Source organism: Sinocyclocheilus anshuiensis, unplaced genomic scaffold (assembly GCF_001515605.1).
Source record: "Sinocyclocheilus anshuiensis isolate Anshui unplaced genomic scaffold, SAMN03320099.WGS_v1.1 scaffold51, whole genome shotgun sequence".
NCBI classification, from domain to species: domain Eukaryota; kingdom Metazoa; phylum Chordata; class Actinopteri; order Cypriniformes; family Cyprinidae; genus Sinocyclocheilus; species Sinocyclocheilus anshuiensis.
This window is the reverse complement of record NW_015548296.1, coordinates 1,356,804-1,368,879: the sequence shown is the minus strand read 5'-3', so window position 1 is coordinate 1,368,879 and position 12,076 is coordinate 1,356,804. Positions and strand designations below refer to the sequence as shown.

Here is a 12,076-nt window from a genome sequence, read left to right as displayed (position 1 = left end):
GTTTAAATAGGTATACAAAACTGGAAATAGGCTAAGTAAACATGTATAATATATAACCAAATAAATAAGAAACGTAGAAAGTTTATTAGCAAAATGAGTAAGAAAGCTTACACCTTGATGTCAAATAAAATAATAAATGACACAAAGTTTAAATAAAGTAAAAATCAGCAAACAATGTGGAACCAATTAAATAAAAAACTAATACTTAAAAAAACTTCCAAAATCACCTTAGAAAAACGGCAAAAGTCAACAGGCTTTTCAAAATCCAAAATATTGCCAAACAGGTGCTTTTGCGTCTCGTTTCGAAACTAAATCATCCGCCATCGTCTTGTCTGTCTCACCTCACCTCACTCTTCTTGTCAGTCAGCTCGACTCACTCTCCTCACTGGATAATTTAAATCTGATCTGTGATGCGACTGTCGTTTCGGCATGCTGCATTGAGCAGCCGCGTTCAGTTTTTAATTGTAGTGTCTGTTCTTTAACTGAACTAAATGATTTTTATTACTATAAAAAATCAAAACGACAGAGGGGGTCAGTGCCGCGGTGGGCAAGTGACATAACCGGTGTTGCGGCTTAACACCGGTATCACCGTCAGCACCGTCTATCGCGGCAAGCCTAGGCTGAAGCAACTGTGGTTTCTTAGCAGGCATGTCAGTCACTGTGCAACAATCTGATTGAGCAATGCTTCATTCCTCTTGAGGTGTCTGGGTTTGTTTGGCCATGCAATGAGACAGTCTTGCAAGAGTCACACGTAACAGCAGGACACAGTCTCAGAGAGACAATGCTGATCGTTGTGTAATAGTACCGATTGGTATTTAGCGAAGCTGATTTCTTGATATCATCAAGATGTTTGATATTTTGGAGCAAAAGCACTTGGCATCAGTAAAGCTGCACTCAGTTGCCTAAGAATGTCTGTGTGTCATTGTTTACCCACATTGTGAGTCTGCTGTTGGTATATTGCTTGGGGCATGAAAATAATTACCATCACTGCATATTCCATTACTTCATTTCACCAGTCATGTCATAAGCAATAATAATCACACCGACTGACCATATCACCCATGTGAGACTGGAAGTCGAAGCGCATTGGAGGGCAGAAGACGTTGTTGTAGGTCTCCATGAGCCTTTGCTTGTCTGCGTTGGCCTCCAAGTTCTCTGCAGCGTTCTCAATGGTCTCTAAACCACTGTGCTTGGAAGTCTCCACGTTAAACTCGGCCGAGAGGTAGGTACGCAGTGCACGGTTCAGGCTGGCATGGTAGCCCAGGTCACAGCACTGAGAGAGGGGAAAAAAGGGGGGCATTTGGTTGGTATTTTGAGCTGTGAATGTAAAAGCTGTGAATTGAGAAAGGCATTAAAATCCAGAGTAAAGCACAACATCTGTGAAATTGTAAGTGACTTTCATTCAAAGGAACTTAAAGTACTTTTTATTAGTACTAAAAATAAAATAATTAGTGATAAAATAATAATAAAAATAGTCTGCCCTCTGTACTCCCCCTGAAACCCATTTTCCTATTAACCCATGCATGGTTAAAACTTCACTTCCATGCTCTGATTGCTTCAAATGAAGACCACTCAAACTAAATCCATCATTCACAGTTCCTCACTCAGAAAGAGGACGCCATGTTGCGTGGGCCCCTGTGTGCTGAAGTTAAGGGTAATACGGGGAGGAGATTTCAGCACTTTGTGGGTGCCTTATAAGGAGTCTGATGTTGATTTTGTGGGACAACTGGGCCCTCTTGCGGAGCTCACACGAGGGGCTGCTACAAGTTTACCTTCAGGGTCACACTTGAAGAAAGAAGGCTGATGAGGCAGCATACTGTCAGAAGGTGTTACTACATTGTGGGACACTGTACATGGGCATATTTAGGGCATTACACTTAAACGCCCTTTTAGGGCTGCACAGTATACACTGCAAATAAAAAAAGTACAGGGGTACGAAAAAGTTTGCCAGTGCTCACATGACAAGAAGGATAATGGGCTGTTTAACAAATTCTTAATGGTGGAATTTAATTACTTAATGATTATATTTTTATGCAAAAATGAATGAGATGACCATCATACGACAGCTAAAAAAAAACTTTTTTTAAATTATTGAATTACAGAAGAAAAGTTTTGTGAGAACTGTTAAAAAGGACTTCATCAAAATGTTCATCAAAATTAAAATGTTAAGATTAATCACAAATTATTTACATACTGACAGTCCTAGTTTCATTTCATCAGCTGCCCTGAGCTTGCAATCTATACTGATACACCTGGCATTGTAAGTTTTAAAAACCCTTAGATCAAACCAGTTCAAACCAGTGTTGTTAAACTAAAACAATGAAAAATATAGTAAAATCATACTGAAGATACTAAGAACTAAAAATATTACAATTTATACATATATAAAGCTAGAAAAAATTACAAAAGCACTAATAGAAGCTCATTTTATGAATGAAAATATAAATCCACAAATAATACTAAAATAACATTGGTTTAAACAAGTTAAGCTTGACTGCATTATAACATCAAATGTGACCCTGTTCCACAAAACATCATAAGTAGCATGACTACATTTGTAGCAATAGCCAACGATACATTGTATGGTTCAAAATTAGCGATTTATGCCAAAAATCATTAGGATATTAAGTAAAGATCATGTTACATGAAGATATTTAGTAAATGTCCTACCGTAAATATATCAAAACGTAATTTTTGATTAGTAATACGCATGGCTAAGAACTTAATTTGGACAATTTTAAAGGCAATTTTCTCAATATTTAGATTTTTTTGCACCCTCAGATTCTAGATTTTCAATTTGTTGTATCTCAGCCAAATATTGTCCTATCCTAACAAACCATGCATCAATGGAAAGCTTATTAGCTTATAAGCTTTCGGATGATCTCAGTTTAAAAAAATTTACTTGTTTTGTGGTCCAGGGTCACAAATATCAAAAGCTTTAAGAAGGAATATTTGTGATTTAGCTACAAAAAACAGTGTTGTAAACATTTCTCTATAACAGTACACTAGAAACACATGACGATTCCTGAACTGGCTCTTTGGAGTGATGAGATAAAGGTGGACTTACATCTATGAGGTCAGACAGATCATGGATGTAGTATTTGAAGACACAGTTGTTGGTGGCCTCCAGAGCCAGAAGGTACTCATTCCTGGCCTTGTTGGCTTTCAGCTTGTTCTGAGTGTATTTTGCTTGCCGCTAAGAAAAAAAAAAAGTAAAACCAGGAGGATGAGACAATGGTTGAGAAACGGACAGATATTTTTTTTCACAGTTCATAACGAACACAGGCTTTAAATGTCAGTGTTTACTACTGTCACGCAACAAAACGTCTTAAAGTCAAGCATAAAGTCATAGAAGTATGGGGAAAAACATCTGTTTTAAAATTTTTGTGTAAAAACAAAAGTTTGGAATAGCATGAGGGTAGGTAAATAATGACAGACTTCTTTTTGAGTGAACAAAACCTTTAAAGCTTACGTTAAACATGAGCTCATGATGGATGGCATGTTGTTTAACTTCTACTAGCCCTCCCTAAATAGGCTCATGTTAGAGCTGCCACCACAAACTGTACTACATTTCCATCTGTAAATGCTGCTGGGGTGACCACAGGCACTCTCTAGTGGGACACACATAGAGGAGCTGCTGTTGGTCTTGTGGAAACAGAGGTGGCCCTGGAACAACCCAGCGATGATCCCATCAATCATTTCGTAAGATAAGCTCTTTGCAATGTCATCATTAATAGGAAACACTTACAGGAGGAATTTGGCAAACATATATGTGGGCGGCTCTCAATGGCCTTTTCTTGCTCTTGTAAAGTGCAAAGAAGCGTCAGGCTCTTTTCCAGTTTTTAAAGGAAAAGTTCACCCAAAATGTATCACAGAAGGAAGTTTTGGATCGACAGAAGGGTGAGTAAATGATGACAGAATATTCATTTTTGGGTGAACTACTGAACAAGCCACCGTTGAGCTTATAAAAAAAAGAACGCTAAAGATTTTGAAGAGGAAACTCAGTTCATCACGTTTTTCACCATTTTCGGCCCTATGGGGTTCCTCTCTGATCCAAAAGGCTGAGATAATCATCATCAGCTTTTCCATTCATTCTTTCCTTTCTTCATATAAAGCACAGATGTCACTAAAAATGGTGCCAGGTTTATTTTCATCATCCTTAACTCTTTCATTAAAGGATCTGCTTACTTTTTATGGGGTATTGAAATGGGTTACAGTCATTTCCCAGGAGAACATGTGTGGATGTGTACGGGGGAGAATCTAGTCGCCATTCAAAGAAAGCCAATATCATGGGTCCTCCTCCTACCACATTTGAGCCCAGAACACCCCACCCTGAAAACCCTAAACTATTCCTTCCTCCCCCACAAAAATGAGGAATACAAAAATATGTGGCCAAACACAAAGGGCATTTCTAATTGAATTTCTTCTCCCAGTAAAAATAAAAGCTTGAAATTATTAGCATTATTTAGCTGCGGCACTAGGCATATATGCATGGAAGCCTTGTGCAATACTGTGCTGTGTATCAGAAAGCAGCACTCCCCTAATACAGCAGGATAATAACATGACTTGCAATCCACTGAATCATCCCTGAATTTTCCATGCACCACTGCTAATTTCGGCACTGCCGGGGATCATGGGTCTCTGCGGTGGTATGGATACTGCAACGCTAAGTCTATAAAACAGTAATCATACTGCCACTGAGGGTTAAAACTGAGGTTAACTGCCATTGAAGGTTTTTTCGTTCTAAAATGTAAACACTGAAGGAGTTCCCGATAAGCCACTTTCCATAAATAGGGTACATGTTGGTCTCCCACTTCTCCACTACTTTTAATAAAGCATAAAAGGCACAAATCTCATGTTGTTATAGTGACATAATTAGATGTTATGTAAATCATCACTTAAAATTAACATAGTATCAAAATGAGCTAGCATTAAACACATTACTGTCTGTATTCATCTAGCTAAACCATTCAACCCTGTTACCAATCTTATTGTAAAAAAAAAAATTATCAAGCAAATTTATGGAACTTATTTATTTTACATTTGGTCTATCTGATTTCAATAATATAATATAATATAATATAATATAATTAGATTGTCTTCCTGAGGTTGGCAATCAACATTCATCTCCATTTATTATTAACTATAAACGAACAGTTTTTGTTAACCGTTTCATTAACAGATGAAGTAAAATAAAAAATAAATATTACATGAAAAAAAAACATGACTGAAACTACATCTGAAATAAAATGAATGACGCTAAATAGAAATATGGGTAACACTTTACAATAAGGTGTCATTTGTTAACATTAGTTAATGTATTAACTAACATGAACGAACAATTAACAATACATTTATTACACTTTTATTACACTTTTATTACGCTTTTATTACACATTTGATAATCTTTGTTTATTAATGTTAGTTAATAAAAATACAGTCGTTCATTGTTTGTTCATGTTAGCTCACAGTGCATTATCTAATGTTAACAAACACAACTTGTGATTTTAATAATGCATTAGTAAATAGGAAAAATAAATAAATAAAAAAGGTAATTTTGACTTTTTATCTCACATTTTTGTGTGCAAGATTTCTAATTGCAACAAACTCAATTTCCAATATTTTTGAGTTAATATCTCTAAATTCTGACTTTTTTCATCAGAATTGCAAGAAAAAAGGTCTGAATTGTGAGGTATAAACTCAGAATTGCAAGACAAAATGATGAATTATAAGATAAAAGGTTGTAATTAATTACCTTTTTTTTAATCAAGCTTTCAATCAAGCTTCCATATAAACGGCAGTACAAACAATTTAGCATAATTAACTATAAATATTTTTCAGCATGACTCTGATTTTGGCGTATGTGTCATGGTGTTTCTTCTTTTTTTTAAATAAGGATCACGTGTCAAGAATACATGTGGCAAGAACTGGGCTGAAAGAGGAGAACACAGTTATTCACATAACAACCAACTCAAAAAACAGGCCCAAAATCATTCACACAAATGCTTTTTACTCACAGTCAGGCATGCAATACCTTTTTAGCTCAATGTGTTTGTATAGGCAGAGAGGCAACGGGACAATGACTTTCCATCACAGGGACTAAAACTCTAGCAGAGCCGCTTTGCTGAAAGTTTGATGAAAACATCCTGAACACTTCCAGAAAACAAAACTTCCTTCTAAAATGGTCAATCATGTAAATGTAGATGCAAAAACACCTCATTCCGAAGTTTCTTACAATAGCTAATTGAATACATTAACAATTTCACATCAAAAAATTATTCTGTGTTCAATTCTTAAACACCAGAAAAAGAAACAAGAGTAAAATGTGGGAAAGTTGTTATATATAGGCCTATAATGTGTTATATAAATACTAAAATAGATTAAATAAATAAGAAATTATTATTTATTACTATTCCATAAAATAAAATTACAAACATTACAAATCGCAAGGAACATCTACAATTTTATGACCTCTATAAAGAGCAGTTTATGTCTAAGTCCAATGAGAGGCTATGGTGAAAGATCTGTCATCTGTGACTGTTGCCAATGAATGGAAGACACCACCAAGCTTAATAGTTAGTATTCAGCAGATGCTAAATTTGGGAATGGGATTGAAGGGAGGATCTCATTCCAAACGTCTGCTCCTTTGAGAGGAATGTCACAGAGTGACGCCATTCTTGTGCTTGCAATCAAAAACACTGCCAAGACCGGAGAGATGATACCAAGCCATCGCTCGCTGTCTGTGAGAGAGAAAGCTAATGGACTCCATTTCCCTCCATTTACACTGGCTTTCATGAGGGTGTCAGCCTCCATGATGGGCATAATAAATTTAATAAGCTCTTTGCAATGTCATCATTAATAGGAAACACTTACAGGAGGAATTTGGCAAACATATATGTGGGCGGCTCTCAATGGCCTTTTCTTGCTCTTGTAAAGTGCAAAGAAGCGTCAGGCTCTTTTCCAGTTTTTAAAGGAAAAGTTCACCCAAAATGTATCACAGAAGGAAGTTTTGGATCGACAGAAGGGTGAGTAAATGATGACAGAATATTCATTTTTGGGTGAACTACTGAACAAGCCACCGTTGAGCTTATAAAAAAAAGAACGCTAAAGATTTTGAAGAGGAAACTCAGTTCATCACGTTTTTCACCATTTTCGGCCCTATGGGGTTCCTCTCTGATCCAAAAGGCTGAGATAATCATCATCAGCTTTTCCATTCATTCTTTCCTTTCTTCATATAAAGCACAGATGTCACTAAAAATGGTGCCAGGTTTATTTTCATCATCCTTAACTCTTTCATTAAAGGATCTGCTTACTTTTTATGGGGTATTGAAATGGGTTACAGTCATTTCCCAGGAGAACATGTGTGGATGTGTACGGGGGAGAATCTAGTCGCCATTCAAAGAAAGCCAATATCATGGGTCCTCCTCCTACCACATTTGAGCCCAGAACACCCCACCCTGAAAACCCTAAACTATTCCTTCCTCCCCCACAAAAATGAGGAATACAAAAATATGTGGCCAAACACAAAGGGCATTTCTAATTGAATTTCTTCTCCCAGTAAAAATAAAAGCTTGAAATTATTAGCATTATTTAGCTGCGGCACTAGGCATATATGCATGGAAGCCTTGTGCAATACTGTGCTGTGTATCAGAAAGCAGCACTCCCCTAATACAGCAGGATAATAACATGACTTGCAATCCACTGAATCATCCCTGAATTTTCCATGCACCACTGCTAATTTCGGCACTGCCGGGGATCATGGGTCTCTGCGGTGGTATGGATACTGCAACGCTAAGTCTATAAAACAGTAATCATACTGCCACTGAGGGTTAAAACTGAGGTTAACTGCCATTGAAGGTTTTTTCGTTCTAAAATGTAAACACTGAAGGAGTTCCCGATAAGCCACTTTCCATAAATAGGGTACATGTTGGTCTCCCACTTCTCCACTACTTTTAATAAAGCATAAAAGGCACAAATCTCATGTTGTTATAGTGACATAATTAGATGTTATGTAAATCATCACTTAAAATTAACATAGTATCAAAATGAGCTAGCATTAAACACATTACTGTCTGTATTCATCTAGCTAAACCATTCAACCCTGTTACCAATCTTATTGTAAAAAAAAAAATTATCAAGCAAATTTATGGAACTTATTTATTTTACATTTGGTCTATCTGATTTCAATAATATAATATAATATAATATAATATAATTAGATTGTCTTCCTGAGGTTGGCAATCAACATTCATCTCCATTTATTATTAACTATAAACGAACAGTTTTTGTTAACCGTTTCATTAACAGATGAAGTAAAATAAAAAATAAATATTACATGAAAAAAAAACATGACTGAAACTACATCTGAAATAAAATGAATGACGCTAAATAGAAATATGGGTAACACTTTACAATAAGGTGTCATTTGTTAACATTAGTTAATGTATTAACTAACATGAACGAACAATTAACAATACATTTATTACACTTTTATTACACTTTTATTACGCTTTTATTACACATTTGATAATCTTTGTTTATTAATGTTAGTTAATAAAAATACAGTCGTTCATTGTTTGTTCATGTTAGCTCACAGTGCATTATCTAATGTTAACAAACACAACTTGTGATTTTAATAATGCATTAGTAAATGCTGAAATTAACATTAAACAAAAACAATAAAAAAGACAAAAGCACCTAACAAGCAGTCAGTCTGCATGCCAGCAGGTAAGATTCACTGCTGACTGACGACTATAATTACCATCATTCACTCCTTGTTCATACCCCCTGTCTTACTAAGAAATTACAAGGACTGCCTGGTAAGACATTGTTTTGTTCACATACACACAAACCCATTTCAAGGCACATAAACATTAAACGGTTCCTTCTACGCCATTTGGAAACAACAATTCGCACACACCCTGTAACACAACCACACACAGGGGGGCACACAGTGACTAAAAGCTCTCAAAATATTTTCAACAAGAAGAAAAAGTAACTATAGCCAACCCCACGCCTCAAAAATACTGATTGGACTACAACCACAAGAGACCAAAATAACCACTCGACTGAAGCAGAGACTCGATGCCTCATCAGTGCAGAAGGCTGACGCAGAGGAATCAAAGATATTAAGAGAAAGAAACGAAGGATTCATGTGCACTGTTTGAAAACTGAAAGTGACAAACAGATAATGAAACATGGAAAAACTGAATAAAGATGATAGCCTCAGATTTAGTGCTGAAAATAAAGTTATGCTCGACTATGCTGTTTGCATCTTACCGTATACAACTCATTGAGGACCTTCATCAAATCCTCGTGCAGCTGGAGGCCCACTTCTTTACTCTGTAAGAAAAAAAAAAAAAAAAACATTAGTATAAAACAATAATGGTGTAGATCATGATTAACAGTATTTTCCTGTTCTCTATTACAACTGATAATCCGTTTTGGGCTTTGAGCCCTGAAGCTGTCACTGTTGAACTGTTTTCTGCTCTTTCAGTAATGGAGGTCATCACCAGCTTACTCAAACACATCTAGTTCAATACAATCTCACCCAAATGGTCACATTATACTGGAACACTGCACACTGGGCCAGATTAACCATTCAGGCATTTGGGCACATCAAAAACGGGGCCGTACAAAGAGTTTTCAAATGGCGCACAATGGCCAAAGCCTCTTTTTCTGCTTGTATATTCTGTTTCAGTTGTAAATATGTCATATTATGGAAATAAAATGGGTTGAAACATCAATTTATTTATGACTTTAAAGGGAAAGTTCTACCCCAAAAATTCTGAGAGAACTATCCCTTTAAGTCACTATAGCGTTGCTACATTCAGTTACAATAGTTCCGCTTGCGCACTTATCTAAAGGTTAAACTTCTGTTTGAGCCGTGTAAGAAAACTGAAGTGTACAGACAATGCAAAAGTATTGGATTTCAGTTCAGTGTCAATCACTTACAATGAATGTCAAAAAGTGTGCAGCTGAACTGAAACTGGAAATGCTTACTTGTGATTTTGATAAGACTTCCTCTTAGAGACTGTGGAAAAAAAAGGTCTGGTAAACTCTGTGTGAAATGGAAATGGTGGTTTGCTGTTCTGGTGGATGTTGGATCTTGTAAGAGGAAGTTCGGGAATGAAGGCACAGCATGACATGAAAATGAAGTGCTTGCGAATTCAAGTCCAAACTTCAATCGCTGTGGGCTGATAACTTGGGAGCCGGCCAAGAAGATGTCTAGCATTCACTGAGGGCTTTAGATCATTTTTTTAGATCGGCCTTTTAGAGACCGCCGATCAATCATCCCAACGTGATTATCGGCCGATAGTGATCGGTAGCCGATCAATCGGAGCACCCCTAAATATTTCACTGCCAAAACTTCTCTTTCTCTGCTTTTAAGAGTGTTTTCCTTTATTGTGTGTCTACGCTTATGGTTCAATAAAGTCGTAAACCTCCTCCGGACACAGCTCCCTTGACTGTATTTGCATTTAGAGTGCAGAATTTCTCCAGCATGTTGTAGCACTTTTAAGACAGGTGGGAGGTGTGTGGCGCTGGGACGTTAGGTAAGATCAATTGCACAGTCTTCAGCGATTCCTAGGAAGCCTCTAGAGAGAGGCCGGCTGGGAGCGTTCAATTAAAGGACTGGTATTCCTGCAGCACGGAGGGCCGGGTGAGCTAAACTATAGAAGAGAGAGACAGAAAGAGTTGACGATAATGTTGATAGGAAGGCTCATCTCTCTCTCTCTCTCTCTCTCTCGTTCAATTAAAATACTGTTATTTCTGCAGCATGGAGAGTCGGGTGAGCTAAACTACAGAAGAGAGAGACAGAGAGAGTTGAGGAGAATGTTGATAGGGAGGCTCATCTCTCTCTCTCACGGGAACGAAAGAACAGACAGAGAGACAGCGGGAGAGAAAGAAGTGCTGATTGGGGTCTGAGAGACTCTTGCCGCTAGATATGCAGAGGAAAAAAAAAAAGATTTAAGATTGAGGCGAGTCCAAATTTCAATACACCTTAAATTAGGCATAGCTACCGGCTTTACTGACGAGATGCGCATGACAATCGCATGCGATTCATTATAGAATTATATTAATTATTAATTATATTAATTATAGCTGAGAACTCTGACTATATCACAAGAGGTCTTATCAAATAAACATCAAAAAGTATCAAAACACACTGCTCAACTGATGGGTTGATGGGAGACTTATAAATTGTAGTTCACCCAAAAATGAAAATTCTCTCATCATCAACTAAATGGTTTCTGGTCCCCATTGACTTCCATAGCAATTTTTCCATACTACGGAAGTCAGTGGGGACCAACAACTGCTTGGGCAACCACATTCCTCAAAATACCTTCTTTTATGTTCAACGGAAGACAGAAATTTATACAGGTTTGGAACAACAAGAAGGTGAGTAAATGATTACAGAATTTTTCATTTTTGGAGGTTCCTTCATCCTCTGAATAACTAAAGCTGGATTTGACCTTAAACAGACCAGATTGAACTGGTTTCACCTGGATAACCAATGGACACTGGAAATGTGTTGATAAGAAAGCGTCTCTTTCACAGCTCTGGGTCTAGATAGTGAGCGACCTGAATTCCTGCCTGTCTAACCAGTCTAGACCAAAGGTCCCCAACCACCAGCCCGTCCAGCCGGTCTGAGAGACAATTTTCCAAACGTAACCGGTCCGTGGTGTAAAAAAAAAGGTTGGAGACCCCTGGTCTAGACAAGCCAAGAGGAATGAAACGAAACACCAAAGGCATGATGCTCTCTTGCATCTATCAGCTCTTCGATTCTAATCATCTCACTATCAGTTTTAATGAGCATAAACATGCATAAGAACCCACAGAAGATTACTGTTAACAAATTAATTTTACTATCCCTAATTAAAATAAATTTGATCATATATTAGAAATAAAATTAAATAATTACAATAATAATCAAATCAGAATAGTCAAATTAGGTCAAAACTGGTACATCAGTGAGGAGAGAGGGATTATCAATTGAACTGAGAAGCAAATAAAAAATGAGGTCCCAATCTCAATGACCACTACAGAGGCTTTAACAGAGAAATCGACTGGTATG

The 12,076-nt window shown here is 37.0% G+C and overlaps 1 protein-coding gene across 1 annotated transcript in view; it reads right to left on the bottom strand.

Moving 5' to 3' along the window:
* The window catches only part of LOC107655947 (SLIT-ROBO Rho GTPase-activating protein 2-like), a 101,917-nt gene that overhangs the window by 22,088 nt on the left and 67,753 nt on the right, over nucleotides 1–12,076 (bottom strand). Inside the window, exons 5-7 of the mRNA XM_016443581.1 lie at nucleotides 9,280–9,342; nucleotides 3,068–3,196; nucleotides 1,052–1,273 (exon numbers count right to left, since the gene is read on the bottom strand). Coding sequence (XP_016299067.1) covers nucleotides 1,052–1,273; nucleotides 3,068–3,196; nucleotides 9,280–9,342 — 414 coding nt within the window. The remainder of the gene's footprint in view (nucleotides 1–1,051; nucleotides 1,274–3,067; nucleotides 3,197–9,279; nucleotides 9,343–12,076) is intronic.